The 23591-nt window shown below is 33.7% G+C and overlaps 1 protein-coding gene across 6 annotated transcripts in view; it reads left to right on the forward strand.

The window, feature by feature from the left end:
• The window catches only part of LOC124168859 (blood vessel epicardial substance), a 246818-nt gene that overhangs the window by 198566 nt on the left and 24661 nt on the right, over window positions 1-23591 (forward strand). For 4 of the 6 annotated variants that reach the window (XR_006867000.1, XR_006866999.1, XM_046547213.1 and 1 more), the window contains exons 3-5: window positions 472-574; window positions 3558-3698; window positions 16153-16197. Coding sequence is in view for 4 of the 6 variants with exons in the window: in XM_046547213.1 (XP_046403169.1) it covers window positions 472-574; window positions 3558-3698; window positions 16153-16197 (289 nt within the window). In the remaining 2 variants the exon portion in view is untranslated. The remainder of the gene's footprint in view (window positions 1-471; window positions 575-3557; window positions 3699-16152; window positions 16198-23591) is intronic. The other 2 variants (XM_046547216.1, XM_046547217.1) reach the window with 1 other exon arrangement.

Below are 23591 nucleotides of genomic sequence, written 5' to 3' on the forward strand. Positions count from 1 at the left end.
TGACCGATACAAAGCCTGGCGTGATTCTGTTTAGGCAACCCACCACGCAAACTTTAGCCCGTATGATGGATTGCATAAAATGACAGGGGTCACAGTCACACGTATGTTGCCGTTTCTTTTCAAATATTAAAGCTTTATGTAATTACATCGACATTATTATATTTTTTCATGTTTCTTGTGGTTCCCTTTATCCTTCTACTTATTACAACATTGTTGCACTTAAATATTTCAATTCATTATTCACTATTAATACATTAACTGCATTATATATTACGTAAGCAATCGCAAAAGAATCAAGCTTTTATCAATTTTTACTGGAAATGAGTACAAATGCCAACTTATCCTCAACAAGTTTCTCAACTGTTTATTTTTGTTACAAGATAAATCCAAGATATTGTCATACTATTTTTGATTTAATTTTATTTTTTGTGAAGTGACATTTATCACCTGGGATGTATTTAATGCTTTCAGACTGGTTGTTTCTCAAAATGGCCGTGCTCTCCATATTGTGTTCCCACACCAGTTCCTTGACTCTCCGGAATGGTTTGGTGTGTCGACTGATGAATTCTTCCAGGTAAGTCACATAGTGGCTCAAGAATCTTTACTCTTGATTTATTGGAAGCATTTGTTCATTCTTTTAATGATGCCTAAAAATACAGGTGTTGATCGAATTGAGTTTACACCATAAATGGATCAATTGTCATATGGTTATGATTGGAGGGTATAATTTTAATTTATTCTTATGTAATTGATAGCTTACTATGAAAATAATGTTGAAGTGGAATGAAAAAAATAAATACCTTGATTATAGCATTATATTTAGTAGTTATACATACTCACCAGTGTATGATTTGGCATTTTGATGAAATAGGGGATATAGATATTTATGCTTACTCAAGCATGGTAATAATTCCTGTTTAGTAAATTTACCCCCTAAAGCTTATTGAAAAAAATAATCATCGTTGCTCTTTATAAGTCCTGGGACAAATCAAGCAATGTTTCATGTGAACTATGTTCAAAGTATAGAATGTTTGATGTTTTTTTTAAATCATTATCCTGTCCAGCTTGATGGGTATACTTACTTTTAGGGTTCTTAAAATTATGTTAATTAACTAAAGTACTAATTCCATTTAAAACCTGTGGTTGAAAATGTATTCTACTATGGTAAACTTGAAACTGATCACTTGATTAATATAAATCATAAATGTACTTGAATGACGTAAAGGTTCTTATACTTATCAGTTCTCTGTTTAGCATGTTTTAAAGTGCTGGTGATATTTGCAATAAATTATGTGAGTTTTGACTTGATTATAATCCAGGTCATAAAAAATGATTGCATGAATAACAACCGATCATCTGTATTGATGAGTGAAGTTTTAAATTTTATTTATTGCACTTACCTTGTAAAAAATGGCACTGGCAAAGAAGAAAGTTGAAATGACTACTCATGCCTTATATGCATGGTCTCATCAAAATTGCTGGCTGAAGTTTCTTGAACTGATGGTTAAAGCTTCTCAATAAAAAATTTACTAATAATTTTCCTCAAATACTTAAATTTTCCTTCCACAACCAGTTTTAATTCTTTTTGTACTATCTTCTGACAATATGTATTTAAACCAGTCATTTATGATGGAACCGTTCCAGCACATCTCACCTGAAACAACCTGTTTTATCTTGTTCTTGCCTGGCTTGTAATAATAAACAGCAACCATGAATGTTATTTGAGGGTGGCAGTTGTCAATGATATTTGCGACCTCTCCCTACGTGAACCCCTCAAAATATGCTCCCCACGTAAGTGGATCCCCGTTCCTTCTCTAAATGTTTTTGGCTATCGCCTTGTCAAATTATTAACATTCAAGAATTTAGAGTAATTAGAGAATGTTAGAGATTATTTTTTTACAGAAATATACTCTGAGAAGCATATAAAAAGTGCAGTTTTGATTTAACTTTTTAGCTCATAAATGGAAGACCCCTTATAAAAAAAAACTTGAACCTACTTCCCCCATTCATGGTAGATATTCCTTATTAGATCCCTAGTTCAAAACCAAACTTATACCATCATTAATAACTCAACCAAGATCTGTTGGATATGGTAAACTAGATTTTAACCTATTCCAAACTTTTTTTGCATAATGTTTTACAACTGTTTGTCTAATTTTTGCACTTCTTTTGATATGTTGTGAATGTCACCACTTCTGTGTCTTCAAATGAAGTTTACACCTAAATGGTGCATTTTGTTGCTTTACTTAACACTAGAATGACAGAGTGAGCTATTTCGGCTATGGCATGCCGTTGTTCTAGGCAAAATATCATTTATTTCCTGAAGTCATGAGTGGTCAAATTCATTAACCCTTATACTGCGGGAACATTTTTAAATGTCTCTTATGCTGACTGCGGGAAATTTTTTTTTAAACATTTGACCATTACTTGACAACCTAAGACAGTTTCCCAAATTTTTTATTGCTACCTGGGTGGAGACCTAGGTAGTTTACTTTCCCTCACTTTAGAGATCAGTGATCACTAATGCAGGTAAAGCCTGAATCACATGATCATTTTTTTTCGTCGCGAAAGTAATCACTATCGCGATCACTTTTCCTGTTGCGAACAGCGATCGCTTTAGTGATCATTTTTCTGAATCACACATTCACTCCCCCCGTCGCTTTTTGCATCATTTCCGATATTACAGCTTGTTGTCATAGGACTCGCATCACGAAAATATGTAGCGTGTTTATCTATGTCGTTCCCACAATTGTCAAACGTTGCACTGCAATTGCTCCATACGGGCATGCGTTCCGATTGGCTGATATGTTAGTGACGGTTTTAGCGATGGAAAAAGCGACCAGTCTAGTGATGAAAAATAGCGATGGGAATCCTCATCGCGAACGCGAAAAACAATTGCCGGCGACGATAATTTTGCCTAGTGATCGCGATAGTGATGACTTTCGCGATTTCGTGAAAAAAAAATGATCGTGTGATTAAGGCTTAAACTCTCCCCTGTCATCCTTAGCGGCGTAGGATGCCACCTGGCATTTCCTATTGTACTGCCCATTTCATATTGTTTTCTTCCCAGTCCACCCTGTTAAAATGTCTACGACAAGTGCCCAAATGTTAGCCCATCCTTTGGTAAGAAAGAAAGAAGGGTTGCCCTGGATGATAAGGGTTCTCTCTTTGCAAGACACATGGCCAGGCTAGAGGACACAATATTTCTTGGTTCTCTCCCACACAGGCTGGTAGCTAAAATCCCGCAGGTATAGGGTTAATAGAAATTGGTGAATAGAGTGAAGGAATGAATTTCATTGGCTCACTCCATCGTTCAAGTGTTAAATCCAACCTACGGTATTTCTCCAAATATAGTCCCCCTCTGAATATAGTGCCCCCCCTAATTTTGAGGCTTCAGTTTTGGGAAAAGTTAAGAAAATGTGTTTGAATATATTCCCCCCCTTTACTTTTACCTCGGGCATTTTTGGAAAAAAAGGGGGGACTATATTCAGACACATACAGTAATCGCAGCCAGATCTTGAAAGTGTGGAGTAATTTGTTTTATATTTATCCTCCAGGTATCCATAACGGCAATGGAGGAATCCCGGGTGCTCATCTGGCACAGGGACAAGCTTAAACTCACGATCATCACCGATCAGTTCCTGCAAGCCGTGTTTGACCACATACTGGGTCGGGACGTAGTCAAGAAGCTGATGCAGGTGAGCCGGACTGGACGGGCCGAGGCCTGGCCCCGTGGCACTCCCACCTCCCCCGCCCCCAACACGACTATTAACACGACCCCCAAGCTGTACACCCTGTTTCCCCTCCCACTCTCACGTGCACCGTCCTCTTGAGCGAGATATATGCATGGCCTACGGCCCACGCCAAAATATTTACGCCTCACCCTAACCTCTGACCCCAGGCCTGGACGATATGTCTTCATATATATATATATATATTTACTGTCAAATACATATTACAGTATTTTCAAGATGATATTGAGATTCTAAAATCTTTGGTGTATCTTCGTCAAAACTTTCGGTGGTGATCATAATGATGATTAAAAATTTTTCGGGCTATTTTGTCATGTCAGTGCTTGGGAGGCCCAAACGTTTCCTGACTGATGTTGGTTGCTTTCTCGAAAGGGAATCTGGTCTCCCAAACGCTGGTGTGTTGAAATAACCTAAAAAGTTTTTTATCAGCATGATGGTGTACCATTGACCAATAATTACAATAATTAAGCTGATAACACAATTATGTAGAAGGTACTTGGTTTCCATGGATATAACCTCCCTTTTAAAGATATGATAAAGATCTAATTAAAATGGCAATTTTGAATTAGCATTGAATATCATATCTCTATAACAAAATTAGTATTGTATTTGGAGGTGGTGACAGACAGCTAAGGTTATTTTTGCTGTAGGAAAGGGTATTGAGAAACCTGGTGTTGCCACAATTTGGCCTTTTCTTGACAAAAGGCACTCAGGGGACCATAGCTTAACTTTCTATCCGGCAGAGGGAGTGTTGTTGTTGAAATGCCCCCCAAAAAGCACTAAAAAATATCTGATATTGTTGTCCACAGGGTGGGAAGACAACATGCTACCCAACACATCAATCCATACCCCCTGTATCTTACAAGAGGGAATGTATCTATGGAATCAAATTATATTCTATATATATGCTATCAATTGTGCTTTCTGGATAGCCAATGATTTATCATCATTTGACAGAGTGATGATTTCATGGTATTGTGATATATTACAGTCCAATCATCATGGTAATCACAATACATCCAGGTCCAGTTATCACAATTATTGTGAATACCTTGATTATTGTGATAATGGGAACATCTTATGCAATATATCACTGCTATTATGTTATATTGAAGTTATTATATTGTGTGATCAAATTGGGAAATATCGTCCAGGCCTACCTGCCCTTACCTCAACGCACTAGCAATCTTTTATCTTGGCCTCATCCTCAAAGGGAACAATTTACACTTGAGGGGCCTCGCATTTCCCTTTCGCTGTGCTCATGGGTGCTGATAATGCTTGAAAAACAAACCAGACATCTGTCGTTAGTGGATACAGCATTGAGTTGTACTCTGCAATTGGCAACGAAGCAACTTAATTAAACATTCAAACCAATTTTTTAATTTATATCTGCTTTGTAAATTACGGGAGTGGCTGAGATGTTGGCTTGAGCTCATTTTGTATGGAAATCGAAGAGATCTCATTTAGTCTTGTATAAGTATTTGATATAATGATGGGGATATTTTAATGTGCGATACAATAACGTAAGCAACACTTCTTGAAATACTATTTATATCGTGTCACTGTTTTGTGATGAATTGGTATTATATTTGGACAGTGAAATGTGTACTAGCGAGTAAGGGCTGCTTGCATAAAGCTGAAAAATCATGTGATTGGGTCATTTATATTGTCACCTGTGTCTTAATGACTAACAGAAGTAATACTTATTTTGAGCAAAATTCATGTGTAATTTGGACTATATTTAGAAGAAATAGAAACGTCAGTCAATTCCTGTCATGCAATAAATTTGAGCATATGAATGATTGAAGTGATATTACGCTAAACTTTGCCATGTGCAGATAATGCCTTAGAATCATTTTATCGTAATTTCATTACGTGTGCTTTTCATTTCAAACTGAATTTGATTTCATATTCTGCTATTAATGTCACCACTAGATCAGGTTCATGGAAAATATTTGAATAATAACTTTATTTTGGAAAAATATACTCGTTTTTTTTGTTTTAATGTGACATTAATTCTCTAGTGGAAATCATTGTTTCAGGTTCTGTGAAAGTGTGTATGGTATTTTTGTGATAATTTTATCGTGAAGAATTCTTGTCAATGGTGCCAAGTTTTTCTTTGATTAAGTGTAATGTTCTATTTTTTAATAGGGAGATACTCATTCCGAAATCAATATCCCATGGCATCCTTTTCTCATACCATTACTGTGCACATTTGTAACTGTAGATACCTTACCTATCATTTGAAGTCTTATGGAAGCCTGCTGTGAAAATTTTGTGGCCTTATGTGCTGTTGATGAGCAAATATACCAGGAAAACAATGGCTTTCTTCTCGAACTAATTACTTTTACATTAATTTTGACGTGACACTACTGGGAATAATTTCATGATAAGAACCCTCAAGCTTAGCTGTAAGAAATATGTTGCTGGATATGGCTGGGTCTTTTAAAAAGAGTATCTTACTGTCAAAAGTTCCATTCCTTAAGCATAAGAAGTTGGAAAATTCGCCTCTTTTAGTTTGTGATCAGGAACCATACTTTCTTAGATTATCTCAAATATCTTGAAGGAAATCGTGCTGTGGGATATTGTTGAAATGAGTTCTTATTCCCTTGATATCATAAGAAATACACACTAGAGCGGTGACATTTTTTTGTTGGAATTACTCGTTTGAAGGCTATTTGCATAATGATGCTTATGCATTATTCTTAATGGGAAAAATGGGATGGTTGCGAATTATTTAACACTAAGTGAGTGGATAATATGGTAAATACTGTAGGATAAGAGTGACTACAACAATTTCATATTTACCTCAGGATCAGTACCTAAAGTCTCCTTTGGGAACTAATTATCATCAAGTGATAGGGACGTAATGAATTGTCTTCTAAAGGCAAGCTTAATAAGCGGTTAATCCAATTCTAATTCTTATACATTTAATGACCTACCCATTTATTTCTAAAGTGCACTTTCAATGATAATGTATTGACTACCAAATCATGTGTATTATTGAAAATAATACAAGAAGCAACACCAACTTTATATAATTGCCACAAGGCCTTAAAATTATAATTAATCGTAAGAAAATTACTTTTATTACTGAAGTAAGTGTGATTGATTGATGATCTCTGCTTTGTATGAAATTTTTATGATAACTTATTGGTGATTGGCATATGATATCCATACATTCAAAAAGAGCAAATTTTGAATTTCAATTTGATAAATGTTCAATGCCTTTGTTTGCGATATTTTATTGTACAAATGATATTCTTTACTCATATAGAGACTATTTTTAAAGAATTTTTATACATTGCCTTTGATACTTGATTGATTGATTTTTATTTGCTAGGCATTTGCAAATATTTTTTTTCTGAATGTTGCAATGATATTTATTCCTATCCTATTATGTGTTGTGTAATGAGAATTGTCAATTGCTCAAAACCTTTATACACTAATCATAAGATATTGTCTTGTACCAAAAACGTGTAGGTAATGATAAATCATAAATCTAAGTGCAATAGAAGGTGAAGTTGAGATAACATTCCTAACATCAGTGCTCTCATTTTGAAATGCACGAGGAGCCATTTGTTAATTACGTCATGAAATAAGTTGATGTGTCCCTCTTAGTGTGATTTTTTGTAAAACTTGCGTAATTAGTGTGGAGCAGTGTTCATACACAGTTTTTTCGTTTTCAGTTATTATGTATGGACTTGGTCTCTCACTCAGCCAATAGAAATAGGGTCCAGTTCAGAAATAGTCAGTAGTTATGTGCATTTTCTTTGATATAAAAACTCTCAAATCGCAACTCAGCATGGTTGTCCAGAAAATAAGTTTTTTTATAGAATAAATTAAGATTCCATGTACGTACGCAGATTTTTTTCTACATAATTTTTACAGCTCACACTTTTAACAAAAGATTACAGGATTTCTCAGTGGATAGGTTGTGTGATATCTTTCCTGGCATAAGCCAGATCAAAGGGTCCATATCAGCTAAATTTTTGTTGGAATTCAATTCTCGCATCTTACCTCACCCCCTTCTCATCTTACCTCAGCCCCAAGGATGTTAGAAAAGAATTCTAGCAAAACGTCAACCAATTTGTGCCATTTGTCCTAACGTAAAACCTGGGAAGAAATCAATTATTTATCTATTTAATCTAATCACTGCATTTTTTGGCACATATCATGGTTAAGAACAAGATTTTAATTACCCATGTATATTAATCCATTCTACTGTTTGAAATAAGAAGCACTTGATGATATTTCTTTTACTACCCTAAAATACTTGGATTCTGCCCTTGCATGAATCAAGGATATTGCTGTTGTTTCATTCATATATTCATAATGCTCTTGGCTGGGTCTTGTCTTTTTTCTTCATATTTTCCTTCTTTATCGTACCTGTGAGAGCTGTCTCTTAAGGCTTTTTGGGTGTTGTGACATTTCCACATTGCTCTTTTATGCTGAATTCTACTCATCTTCCTTGACCTTTTCAGTTAGTTTCTCCATCAATGCTGCCGACAAGCGCTTGTTTTTCTTAGTTATTTGCTGATGGTAAATTATGGCATTCATGTGTAAATGTGTATTGAATGTGGCTAAAATATGTCAACCTAGTCATAACTGTGGTATTTGAGTGAAATTCATGTTATTTGCCTCTCATAATCAGGCTTCAATTGAAATCCTCTCACCCTTTGGATAAAGTTTCCTCTCTGCCTGAAAAAAGATTTATTTCCCTCTTTTCTTCCAAATTTCTCCTGCACATGTTGGAACCTTCACTATTTCTCTTTGTTTAATTCTTAACATTGTAGTTGTATGACTTAATTAATTGATGGCCCCTGTTGCAATGTGTTATAATCACTCCTAGTGTGTGAATTTAGCGGTTTTTTAAAAGGCATAATTGGCAAAAAATGACCACAGGAAGCACTAATTATAATGCAGGGACATGGTGAAATGTGTGTAAGATTTGCAGCTTATTTGATGCTGGAATATTCAATGAGTTACATTGAGGCCTCATGGCTACCAAGTGAATCTGGAAGAAACATCATCGAATAATTTTAATTATATCTTGTTGTGAACATAGTCAATGCTATTTGATGATAGCATTGGGAATAAAAGCATTTAGTTGCAGATGGAAGATGTGATTTAATTTAGAGTGAATTTTGTCAAGTAAATTAGTTCTGTAGCTTTTGTTGAGCTGTGCTTTTATGATGCCGTAATGGTCTGTGTGATAAAATAATTATGTCTTAGTATGCGTTGCCCTTAGCATTTGAAATCTGGTTTGTAATTACTGCGGGAGAGTCTTAGATTGAAGTTTGTGTAACTATATAGTTTGATTCCCTGCATGATAAAAAGGTTTCCGCTGTGATTAATCAATACCAATATTTTGATGTTCAATTTATTATGTTTCTAGCGTGTAGTTAAATTAACCAGTAAACTCTTGTACTATGGTATAGTTGTCTTATATTTGAAATTAACCCTTAGATACTAATATTTAATCCCTGATGATATTTATTCTGTGTGGTTTCTTTTATGCTATTTCATTAACGGAACTATGTTTTGGAAGTTGAATGATGGGTGAGAGTCAAGGATCATCTAATTTTCATTTTAGATTGAATTGGACTTTGGTGAAAGTAGCTTCTGTCATGTGACTCTCTTGATTCAATGAAAAATATAATATCAATGAGATTGATTTTGTATCCTGGTGTGTGTGATGACTGAATAAATGCCTTAAATATTAATCTCACATTTCTTATACATTTTTTTTTAGAAAGTACCCCTTTGAATGGAACATATTTCATTTCAAATGCTTGATATATTTGCCTTGAGTCTATGTAGGTAGGTGGAGGAAGAACTCATGTTCATTGGTATTCTCCTCTAAATGGCATTGATGGAATCATTATTTTTAATTAATGTTTTGAGTTTTTACTGTACATCGATCTTTTTCCATTGATTGACATCATTAAGATTTCCATCTGATTTGATATTATGTCAATGCAAGTTAAAGATTGAACATTCAAGATTAAAAGAAGAGATGGAGTTATATAACTCTATACTTTTTATAATATTGACTAAAATATTTTTGGTTTTTGGCTGTTAAACTGAATAATAAGGAAAGAGAGTGTTTTACTACGTATACATGGGCTTTAGTTTTTTCTTTATGCAGAGACATTAAAATGAACTCCGTCATTGCTTCTTGACTAGAGTTACTATCTCCTTTGTGTCCTAATTAATCGTTAAAACTCTACTCATTCATTACTAAGTCATTTAATTGAAAATGGAACTTCTATTTGAAGATGGAAAAGTAAAATTCTTGGATGAAACTATGTAACTCTATCCGCATATCGTTAGTTTTTATTTTGACTAGTGTTCTTCCTCAGTGGCCTTTACTGGTACACTTAAAAATAATGGATGAGTATGTTATAATGGATTATTCACTAAATGAATCACAGTCACCCTAGAATACAGTGAATTTACCATATTTTTCCTTCGTACCAAACAATGACGCAAAAAAACTTCATTGATGCCATTTCGAAGGTCAGTAATGCGAAGGTGCAATCATTCTTTGAGAACCCTTATGACTTTGTAATGAAAAGGGGACTGCATTTGTTGAACAAGTTAATGGCTCATGGTTTGGAAGATCATCAATTTCTGAATGGGCACAATGTGCACTACAAGTTATCAAAGTTGTGTTAACTTTAAATCTTGATATTAGAAAAAAGTTTCTTAGATTTGGGTGAGAGGTTGAAGGATATCAGATTGAAGATGTTTTAGATGAATAAGAGAATTCATAGAAACCTGTGTCAGAGTATCTTATCTCTTAGTTTGTATACTTTTTAAAGAATCAGTTGTCTTTTCACTTATCCTACAATTGTTTTAGTTATACATATACATTTCATCCATCATATACACCATTTCATACACTTGCCTCAGTTTTTGTTGTACAAGGTGGATTGATATCCCATGGATGTGAATAGACGTTGTTTAAACTGTGGAAATTACATTGAAGGGTATTGGATATCGACAAAAATAATTTTTTTAATCAATTTATTGGCTGAATAAATTAAAGGGATTAATGAAGTTCCTTAAAATTCAGTGTGTCATACTGGAGTTTGTAAAGTTTTATTTTGTTTCAACTCTTGTATTATCCTAAGAGATAAATTATATTTTTATCTTCTATTCCTAGTCATTTTTTCACACTTCTTATTCATTTTTGTTGTTAGGTTATCTTCTGGAAAATGCAGAAATAAATTTTATCTGTAACATTCAGTATCACTTTATTTTAACTTGCATTCCTTCAGTTTTGGTCTTTGAAATAATTTTTATGGAAGGATGGTATGGTCATAACCTTATAAAATATATATCTTGCAGTACCAGAAAGTTATTTGGGGATAGAATGATGTATACCTTTTTTTGTGTAACAGCAGCAAATTTTGGTCAACTAAGCCCTGCAAAAAGTGTTTCTACCTTTAGCGAGCAGATCACAACAACTGCGAGGAGGAAGGATTTTAACTTGAATTCAATTGTTTGAAAGAAAAATAAGTTTTTTTAAAAAGATATGTGAAACTAACAAAATATCTTTGTGCACTTCTGTAATAAATTCACATTTTGAATGTTTGTGAGCCTGTTTCATCTAGTGAATCACTGTAAGAATTTTAATTGGTGCAGCAGCTGCATATGCTTACACTTTTACTGCCGGTATACTGTCCTATCAGCCTTTTATTATCATGCAAAATTTTGGTGTCTCTGTTGCAGAAAGTAAAAGTTTTCCAATTTTTACAAAGTCAAAATGAAGTCAGTACATCTTATTATCATAAGTTCACTATAGGACATTTAAATTGATGGAGACACAGTACACGGGAATATTTTTTATTCGAAATCACATTAAAAAAAAAGAAATTCATTGCATAAAATCGCATAATTTTTATACATAAAAGCTCAGAAAGTGACAAGAGCAGTATTAGAAACTACTTAAAAATGACTCTCATATAAAGAATTTGGTTGCAGATAAAGGATTATGGATCACATTTAGACATAAAATGAAATAAATACTGGTGTTATAAGAAAAAATGATGAATTTTATATTTTTTTGAGGTCTTGTGATCGATCAGTAACTATCTTCCAACTGGATAACCTAATTTAATAGTAACACTGTCCAGGTTTCTGTAGGTTGGGTGTAGCGTATGATAGAAATAGCAAATTAATATTGTATAGTGCTGTGTCCTGAGTGCCTTTACTGTTAGAATTTGGAGTAATCTAGTTTAGTTTTTTGTAGCCATTAGGTGTGCATGGGAATTAATTTTATGCAAATTTCACCGATCAGCATGTGTACAAACTGGTAATAACTACCCTAAAAGCATGCTATAGTTGTAGGTATTAAAGTGTTTGTTGATGCGTCAAGAAATTAACCAGAGGTAGTTCTTGAAAGTGAATTGTGATCATTTTGTCGTGGTATTTTTAATGATGAAAAAAAAACAAAATTTCAAGAAGTGTTGATTGTATGGCAGTTAATTTTCAGTTGATGAGTGCGTGAATGTTTGAATCATGCAAAATATACAAGTGCACCAATACCTTTTTAGCTATATTATTTTGGGCGTTGTTGAAAATTTAGCTTTAATCATGGATCATGAGGGACATGTTCTACTATTGCACTTTAGTGTGCTTATGAAATGAACTGCCAGGAATAATTATTAGGAGTATTTATGTGCGTGTTTACTTTTGATACGTAATGTTTATTGGAGGGTGGCTGGCTACCCCATAAATCTTTTTCCCAATCCTCCTGTATCTGTCCTGTCTAACGATCATTTTTTTGTCTTGTCTTCTCATCCTCATTGTATCCACAATTAATGTTGATTGTGAAGCTTAATAATGCTTGGTATGTCTTGTATAAAACATATTTAGAATCTTTGCTATAATTTTTGCCACACATGCCACATTAAAGATCATGAAATCCGTTATTCTCCATCTGTTTTACATTGAAATTACTCAGTGTCTCTCTTATTTAATATTTGTGGGGTCTTCTTTTTTCCTGGCCTTCATTTAAGTACTACATTCTCGCTAATATCTCTGCATTTTGTCGCTGATAACCATACAAAGAAAGTCTACATGTCTTGCGATGAATTTTAGGTCATTTTTGATATTTTCCATGCAAGATGATGACATTCAAACATGTGATTGGGGAATAAATTGCTCTGTATTTGTGGAAAAGTTATTATTTCTCTGAGAATAATTTTTGAGTATGAAAAAATATGTGGTTGCCATAGTGGAAATGTTTAGTAACTTCTATCAGGCAATTGATTTAGAAATGAAATTTGTAGCCACTATTGTTGACATTGGAAGACATCAATCATCACATCATATCATCAATATATATTTTGAATCGACTATTGAACTAGACTATAGGGATGAAGCTCTGCTTTTCTGTTATTATTTTATTGTATAGTTTGAAGTTTGTTGTGAATTTATTTCTGTCAGTGACAACTGACAAGTTGTGAGTGTTGTTAGTGAATTTGGTTTTTCAGTTAATTGATATCATATCATTGATTGTGAGGAGTATGCTTGGTTTCTATGGAATTTTTTCTCAATATTTGTGACTGGGTTGTTGTGACTTTTTTCCTTCATAAATTCTTCCTCTAAAATGAATTTGACAGGTATTATAATTTTGCAAATCGATTTGTGGCTGTGGATAATAATCGCACATGATTGTCCCAGTTTTTCCACTAGTATTCATTGTTCTCACCATGCATCAGCTTGTTGTGAAGCACATTGTTTTTAAAAATCTGAACAGCATTGTTGCTCTGTGTAGTATATAGATTAGTCTTTTTTAATTTCTCAAACTTAGAGCGAGGGAGTTAAAGAAATTTCAATCAAAACTTGAGATGGGCTTGAAAATGAATTTTTGGGGAAGGTCTATCACTTTTCATAATTTAAATCTGCTTTAGATGTTCTCTGCTTTCTCATAACCGTGGTAGTTATCATTTCACTAGTATTCCATGTCAGATCAATCACCAACGTAGGTATTTAAAATTCTCTAGTTTTATAGAAAGTTCATATGATGAATACATACAAAAATGTAAGCATTAATGTCATTTTTAAGCTTTCAGCAGTGAAAATACTGTGAGATATTGGCATTAAAAAATTAATTTTTTGTTAAAAAAATGGCATATGCCATTTTGTACACCAATATCTGTAGATTTTTTGCTCTGATTAAGATACTGTAAAGTTCAAACTTTTGTGTTCATTTATGTACTGTCCTGCAAGCTGCCTCAATAGGCATGTGTTGAGGGGTGTTAGGATGCCATCCATTTATGATTAGAGGGTTAAAGATATTATTTCCATACATTTTTAACGTCAAGTGCAATATTAAGTCCCACCATTTATAATTAAAAGTTTTTTTAGGAAAACAGAAAATTTAATTTAATATCATCTCAAGTAACCAAGAAAAAGTATTAAAATTGCAAGATAAAATAAAAATTACCCTATCAACATTAGTAGAATGTAACTGACATATTTTTTGAGACAACTAAATTGTGGAAAAATGGCCAGCTAGGTGTCCTTAATAGTGAGTCACCCACAAAATTTTTACAATAGAAAGAAGAAAAAAGAAAATGCTTGTGCTGTGTGGCACCTGGCATTTAATAGTGTCCTTTATTATTCTGGAGAAAAATGAATCCCCATAAGTACCTATTCTTTTGGGACACTATCTTTCTCTTAATTTATCTTCTCTGTCGGACCTAGAAATATAGTGAGGTCCTCAGATGATGATATTTGTGTCACTGTGAATGATATGTTTACTTAATTGCTCAAGCAATCTAAGCCTAGGATAGAGCCCACCGATCTTTGGTGTAAATTTCAAACATTTTTCTGTCATATGATGATTTCATTATTACAATTCTAATTCTCGTCATTATGATTCCAAATAAAAAAATGGCTGTTTATGTACGTATGTATTATCTCCTTTATGAATGAATTATAACAATTCGAATCATGAAGTTCGTTTTATGCTCGGGACATTTTGTTGTGTCCAAATTGTCTGCAGCGCTCATTATCATTGGTTGTCATGAAATTTTCTCAGTTATGATACAAGCATAATGGAGTATCTATTAGGTAATTACCTGAGACTATTTAGGGGAGGGGTCAAACCGATTCACACACAATCTCACGTGGGGGAGAGATGGCAAGTTTTACATAATTTTTTCCCGCAAGGAAACAGTGTGAAATAGCAATTTTGGTAATCTTAAATACCAATCTAAACTGAGTTTAAATAATAATAATTTAAAAAAATGTTTTTTTTAAGTAAATCCAATGCGGTAAAGCATATATTAATGTATATACATTAAAAATACACATTTTGAACAATCTCACGTGAGATTAGAGGGCAGGGGAAAGTGGGTCAAGCTATACCTATTTCACGATGTCTCACTAAAGGGGGAGAGGAGGTTATAGGCTTTTGCGATCAATGGAGTTGAAAAGATTTTTTTTACGCAATACATTTTCATGTTTGTTCTGTACTTAGGCTATGAAGTATTTTAATAATTTTTACATCTTGCTGGAAGGGAAGGAGAAAAAAGGCTCATTGCTCATTGGCTTAGGTAGTGATGTTTTTGGTAGTTTATTTACCGTCAGGTCATTTGGAAATATGCATGTGTAATCGCACTGCGTCAAGATCTTTGTTAATTATTAATCACAAATCCATCATTTGTCAGGATGTTGGGTCAAGTGTGTGCAAGATGTGAAGTTGCTCTATTTTTCAGAAGTTTAGCACTTAGGATTTTACTGCAGATGTAAAGACATTCCAGAAATCACTCTTTCAGTATTTTTTTCACTTTCACCATTTGCATTGTTGTTTTCGTGAATTTTTTGTAGTGTATTGTATATGTGCGTATGAAATATTCTCTTAAATATGAGTAAAATTATCACTATCAGTGAGTAAATTACAAATCTTACCTTTTTTGGCTGTAGGAAACTAATTAATTCTTAAAAATAAGTATTTGACTTGATGCCAAATGCATTCCTAAGTACTACTAAAGTCACATTGTGGCTGTATGTATAACAGTGTTGTGTTGTGAACTAGAATGCATTATTAGGCTTTAATAAGTTTGGCATAAAAATGAATTGTTTAAGCCTTTAATTATAATTAGTCTTTGGCTTGAATTCTAAATAGCATGTGATTTTTTAGTAACTGCATTGCTGATTTTAAACATATATACATATATTTTAACCAATATTGTATTGGTGATTTCTTTTTTAGAATTTGACCTAAAATCAAATTTGGTACTTCTCCTTTTTAACCTCTTTTGTAAGTGCAACAAGTAAGAGAATTCTTGAGAAATGAGGAAGATGAAGCCATACTGAATCAAGCTTATTAATTGAAACTTCTGTTATCCTTTCATTATTCCTTTTCTTGTTTTTTCAGATGCCTGTAGTTGGCTCTTCTTGTGATGAGGATTTTGCAGTATTGGTCTGGTCCTAGTGCCTATTCATTTTATTGTAGCTTACATGTGTGATGTTGCTTGCTTGCTTTTTCTTCTACCGGCAGCAGATGTGTATCGATATTTTGATAAGTTGCTCCACCTTTATGAAGTACTTTCATACACCAGATTACCATAGCTGAGTTCATGTTTTATCTTAGCTACCTAACTCAGATTTGCCCTAATTTAGACTAACCACAGTTGGGTACTAAAAGCCATCAGCACAATGGACTAAAATACCTTATAAATTAAATACTCAACTGTGTAAATTCTGACACAGTGAGATAAGCATCCCTTGAAAATGGGAAGTAAATCATTTTCTTAAACTTTGGTAGAAATGAAGCCAATAACCTTGTGAAAAGCCTGAAAAGAATTCCTATGTACATACTCATGTTTACTCACAAACAAGATCATGAATTATTTTATAAATAGAAATCATACCATAAATTTATTGAGGACATCTCTTTAAAAATCCAGATAACTCACTATTTTCTGGAAGTTGGATATTGAATTACATCATCAGCTAGAGTTTAACCTCTATTGAAAGCTTCTGCTTTCCTCATTGGGGGCTGTATTGTTTGTTGCGTTTACCCTTGTTTTGAACATAATAACCAATCGACCTGGAATTACACTAAACTTCATTAGCCTAGGTCACATTTTTATTTTTGACCCTGGGTTCTCTTTAATCCTTGTAATGCTAATTTTAGGTTTACAATATGTTATCACAGAATGCATAAAAATCAAATTCATTTTTCGGAATGTTAATGTGGGAGGAAGCTGTATGTCCCCAGTTAAATTCAATTTTCTTTTGATCACTTCAGCGATTTATAGTGGAGATCCTTCATATGTCTGAGTACCACCTTCTACCTTAACTAACACTTAAAATTTATATGAATAAATGTACCTATCAATAGAAGCCATTACTATATCCACACCTGAATAAGTGTGATCAAGGTAGGTAAGACAACAATTGAATATCATACTAACGGTGGTAGAAAACTATAAAATTACATGTTTTTGATTAATTTCATTCTTAATCTGGATCTAAAACTAGGGAAAAGGTTAACTGCTGATAAAAATCTTGACTATATCCATGAACCACACCAACCGTGTTTATCGAGATAATAGAACCATTGAAATTTAATTTCTGTAACATGTTAAGATCATCATTAATTCCAATATATCTCTCTGCAACCAATTTAATATTTTGCGACAAATATGCATTTACATAATTTCTTCTTTAAGTCAGAATATAAAAGACTATGTATTGTAGGTTGCATTTGCTGTTAATATGTAGGTATTACGGTCATGTTTAAAATGATCTCTTTCCCACATTTCATGGCCAAATTTTGAACACAAAAAGAAATATGGAATGTAAAATACTCTTTAATCTTGGAGTGCTATTTGAAATGCTTCTGTAAATGACCTTTAGGCACTGAGAAATGTCTTTGAAAATTGCAGAACTTAATTGAATTCCATTATTTGAAATATTAACAATGTAGTGAATATGAGTGTTCTTTAATTTAACTATAATTTTAGTTTACTTTGGCCTTCCTGTGAATATAAAGTGGTGAATTTGACTTCATACACCCTTCAAGTTTTGGTCATTATGCTGAAATTCAAATTCAAGTAGTTACCCTGGAGAAATTATGCATGTGTTTGTTTATTGAGAGGAGGTGTAGGTGTCTACTTTGCTGTTGGTGGAATTGGTGGAATTTCCAAGGGCTATCTTTATAAGTGGTGCAATTTTAGCAGACTATTGTTGTTAATTTCTTTAAGTACTGAAAAAATTGGGAGCAGCTTATCAAATAATTTGTGGCGTTGGGATATCTTGCTTTTACATGTGCTCTCACAATATCTTTCCTGTTACCTTTCAGACATGTTCTGTCCCTACTTCTTTATATTTCGGAGCAATGATGAGTGGCTTGAAGGTTATTAGACTTGCTTGAAATGATTGCAAGGAAATTACCCTTAGGTGTTTAGAGGAGCTTTTTGCGTGTTACAATTACCATAATGATTATCTAATGCTTGTATATTAGGCTAGTTAAAATGTTTTCAATAAGAGGGTAATTGATGAATTACATCTTGTTTTTCTTATATTTTATCATGTTGTCAGAACCATAAATAGTGTTGAAAGTCCATGTTTTAAATTCAGAAATGCCTGTGTGATTCTCTTGCTATTGGAAAGATGCTGACATTTTTTTAGTATGCATTTGCAATTTTTATTTCTCCCGATTTATCTGTTTTAAAGTATCTGTCCAGTATAACACATCAATTGGACTAAATTTTCTTCAATTGAAGCACAAAATGAGCTCTATCTATCAATTATTTTTTTAGAAACAGGTATTCAAATTCAGAATTCATTCATGACATTATTCAGCTTCATCTAGGGTCCATTTCTTTGAGATATAGGCCATTGTTCAAGGGATTAGTAGGACTTGATGAATTAATTTTTTAACTTTGAGATATGCTTGACGTATCTAACTTTCATGTTAGGGTTTAATTCACTTCCTTATAAGTGTTTTTGAATATTTATGAACCCATTTCATTTGTTCTCACATTATATATCGTGGAGCGTGCTTTAAGTTTTCACCAGGACTTCATTTGATTTAGAAAATATCATTTTTGCCTTCAAGCCACTGGGGATTGGTCATATTCTGGCATGCTAAATGGTGATGGGGATATAATTTTTTTCTATGTCACTGCTTCTGCTGTCCTGTATGGAGGAACTCAGTCCCACATCTCTACTTTGATGCTGTTTACAGACACTATGTTTTTTTTTCACATTCTCAACTTCATCTCTCAGTGAAAGAGAAGAAAAGTAGAACCAAGAGAGTTCTTCTTTAAAAATTTCTTCCATTCTCACTCTTGTTATGCTGTAACTGGGGATTTAACAAGTTTCTTTCTTAACTCACTGTCACTCTCTTCTAAGTCCTCTGCAATGAACTTTCATCCGTGTACTGTGCAAAATGTGGTCTCTCCTGCAAGTGTTTGAATGTCATTTTCAATTGATTCTTCACTATTTTCTTTCTATTGTTTATCGTTTTCCATTTATGCTAGTGGTACTACACGTAATTTTAAATGTACCTATTTTTAAATTTCATTCATAAATGTATATCCGTCACCTTGAATAATTTTGACTCACATTTTGATATCATAGAATATCGTATCTTCTGGCTTATTAGTTGCTTGGGCACTTAAAGATACACTGCTTTTATGCAGTGTGCATTTTTCTTGTGAGGGAAAAAAATAACCAAATGTTAGATTCCACTAGTGGCATCGGGTGATGAAAGGTTTTGTCATGAATTCGTTAATGAATGCCAAGATTATGACATCCATAGTACTGGGGTGTAAAGGAAAAAAATGGCTCCTTCAAATTATAGAAACAAAGGATTTGTAACTCTAAAATTTAGGGTAAGCTCTTGTGCACCAACACCAAAGACAGAATTTTTTTCAGTGGGTTTTATTTAGGGGTAGTTTACTGTAGACTGAACCCCAAAAATTTTTGGACTCCTGGCTGGCTACAGCCTAGCTATGCTCTAACTTCATATTTTCATGGAAAGTGATATAGTAATCTGAAACTTGGAAGAACGAACACACATTTCTGTCTTGCTTGTCAATTATCTATTTGAAACAACCTTCTAATTTGCATTGGTGCTCAGATAGCATAAAGTACACGTGTCCAGTTTTTTTAGTGGCATTGTGGATAAGGTCACTTTAGGAATTAATCAGAAAATATTATAATGAATATGGCTGGTAGGAGGAGCACCTTATTTTCCCTTTTTTTGATGATAAAAATGTGCATAATTCCTGGCTTAAGTTGCCTCTCAAAATCATGTATTATGTATGTGATTTTGTTTCCAGTTGGGTTAATATCACTTGTCGTAAGTTATTGGCACCACATATGTATTTTTTCCCGACCATTTTAAGGAAACCTAGGTAAGGGAAACATTAACGTCATGATGCGTTGTGATTATGTGGAACCAACGAGTGGTGCAAATAACTCTCCATACCCCTGAAAGTATGAAGAATTAATAAATTTTGCAACTGTTATTTCAAAAGAGGTACTACAGAGTCAAAAGTCAAAAGTGCATTTACATTTTTTTATTTTTCAACCCTCGTCGGTATTGGGAATTAAAAATTTTTGGGACGAGATAGACTTATTTTTTATGAAAAATTGTAATTGCTGGTTGCTGTCTGGAACAAGTTGATATCATTGATAGCAATTGTGGCTGTTCACAAGAACTGCATCAGAGGAAAATAATTGGTAGCAACTTGATAGGAATTCTAATGGTAAGTTTTGACTATGAAGTCTACTGAATAGTTTTCTTGAAAAGCATATTACCTGTTTTCATCGCTTTAAATAGTTGACTTTGAAATATACTGTATAAAAGACAGGTTGATTTTCCATGGAGTTTTTGGAAATAAAGTGCATCTCATAAGCCAGAACATACGGTAAGTAATTTCATCAGTTTAGCTTGCAAAATTTTGATCATAAGTAGTTTAAATCACAGTCATGAATATATAGTAATAGTCATGTTGGTTGATCAAACCACATATCATAAGGCATTCTCATTCCATTGTCATAATATGTGTGTTTTATGGGGTAAAAATAAGATTTATTTAAGATGTATTTTAGTATCAGGCTTCCACTTCATATTATGCTTTCACCAAAAAAAACTTCATTTCTCTTGAACTTTTCTGCTACAATTTGTGAAAGGCAGTGAACTGTTTCCAAATAAGATGCCTGTGAAAGCGACATGAAGGTACCAGGTAAACTTACTGTCTATCTGTCAGGAAATATTCCCATAATAAAAGTTTTTGTTTATTAGTAGAAGTTAAAACCTCACATTTTCCCATGCTCATCAAAATTTCCCAAATTTTTATGTGCTTTACATACTGGGAAAATAATCTGCTAATTACAAGAGCAAGCTAGTATGTGCAAAAATCTGTTTCTCATGGAGATATTTCTCTATTCTTCTCAGTGGGTTAACGAGTCACTACATCACTGAAAAGTTCCTTATGAATTTTTGCTTAGGATAAATGGTTATCTTTTATTTTTGTTATTGTGGAGAATGATCGCTGCACATGTGTCAAACATCTCTATCATGGTCATTGCCACTGTGTTCTCCGTACTTTTTATCTTGAGACCAAATTTTATTTTAAAACCTTACCCTTATTCGTAACTATTGATATTTTAGAGTATTTTTTAGTTTATCTATACATGCTGTGTTGGTCAAGCCTTATTCACTGTAATGTACTCATTTGGATTCATAGCTTGTTGTGAATGGCAAAGGTCCTTATTCATTTTTCAGCCAAGATGACCGAACCTGCTTTATGATGTTTACATTTTAATCATCATCAATTAAGCACCAAGCTCATTAATGTCTAATGGAGATAAATGTACCTCTATAGATTACACTTATATATTTTAAATAATTCATCCACAATTTTAAGTTTTCTGTGCTTGGAATTTTAACCCTTTCATATCTGTGCTATATGTTTAACATTGGGAATCCATCCCATCACTCGTGAAGAAAATAATCCTTAACTCTCTTGTATATCCAACCCATTGCTACATTGTTCAGGAAGTTTAACATGTAAAATCCTGTAATATTGTTTAACCAGCACATAACTTAGCTACCAAATTTAAATTGCATTGTAAATAATTTTTGACTGCAGTGGGCATACTGAATTTATAATTTTTATTTCAACATGTATATGACCAGAAAAGCGTTGTGCCTCACGAGCTCACTAACTTAGTTCAGATTTTACTCAGATGTGGGATTAGCAACAAGTGTAGAGTAATTGTATCAAGAGAATTATGAATTAACTCATCAGTAACAGTGGATCCATGAAGCATTTTTCCTCTTAATATGGTATGGAAATTCCGAAAGATATGGATGTTACCTTCAACTAAAGTAAGGTGATAAATTTATTATCCTATTGGTGGCTATTGAATTGCATTATGATGAGATTGTTAGGCTGTTGCTTAAGTAGTTTGAATGCAATGTTTAAGTAGCTCATCATTAATCTCCTTACATTCATTTTTTCTGTTCCTCCTCCTGCTCACCAGCCCATATTTTTTTTAGTTTTAGGCTTTCGATGTCAGGAGAAATAATTATAGAGTATATTTGTTTGCTTTGAATCACAGTTTACTCCTCAGAAGGCTTGCTGCCTCTCTCATTGTGGCATACATAGCATTACTTGGTTATCAAAGAAACTAGTGGGGTGCCGTTCTTTTAAGCCTATGTGTTTTTCAATTATGTTTGCATCAATGGGAGCATGGTAGCCTAGTGGGTAGAGTGCTTCGATGTTCATCAAAGGGTCCTGGGATCCACTCCCGTGTGAAACCTTCGGACACCCCCAAAACAAAATTCACAAAGTATGAGGTGGCCCTGTGAAAGGAACTGGCCCCATCTACCCTGAATTTATGATTTACATGCCTGTGGGTACTCTACCCTCTCTTATCCAAACCAACCTTTGAGTTGAACCACGGAATGAGTGAGTGTGCATCATGTAGCAGTTGTTATGTGCTGGACATCTCATTTTTTCGTTTGAGGGATCAAATTTGAGTTTTGGGTTTTTACATGCAGGGTGGGCAATTAAAGCTCCACACAGTAGCATACCCATACTGGCACGCAAATATTGGAATTATTGGTTGGAATTAAACATGGCAGTGAAATGCGACCAGTGGGAATTTAAATATGGCGATTAAAGGTTAACGAATCTCATCTTGACTAGATATCTTCATTTAATTTCCCTAATAATTTTGGAGAAGAGTTTCCTATAATTTAAATTAACATTTAACGGCTGCTTCATCTACGCTACTCTGAGTGTGATGAGTGCCCACTTGCTTCAACTCGCAAGGTCGTAGGATTGAAGGGAATGCATCACCCTGTTTGGAGCAGAGTGTCTTTGTAAACATTTTGTCATTGTCGTCATTGCGAAGGAAAGAGAATTGGTGTCCCAGCTAAGGAGGTTTAGTTATCACTCAGGTAAGCCTAGCTCTATAAGTTGCTCATCATAATACCAAAAAGTACAGGTATAATGCATTCATTGAGATACGAATTGAGATGGATGCACTGATTTAGCCTTGTGGACTTGCTTTCTGCATGAATATCTGAATATTGGAAAAATCTGAAATTAAAGGGTGGTTGCTGCTAGGGAGTGGGGTAGCTAGGAATTTCGTTTGGGGGGAGGGGGAATAATGTGTAATTTGAATAGTAATAGTGTGATAAGAAAAGGGAAACATTAGAAAAAGAGTGGAAAAATTCCTTTTTAACAAAACTATTGTTTTAATTTTTAAACAAAAGCTTCATCACCACTCCTGACAACATGCAGGGGCAGCACCCTCTAACAATTTTTCTGCCAGTGTTCTTGT

The sequence above is a fragment of the Ischnura elegans genome, chromosome 12, assembly GCF_921293095.1.
Source record: "Ischnura elegans chromosome 12, ioIscEleg1.1, whole genome shotgun sequence".
Classification (NCBI taxonomy): Eukaryota; Metazoa; Arthropoda; class Insecta; order Odonata; family Coenagrionidae; genus Ischnura; species Ischnura elegans.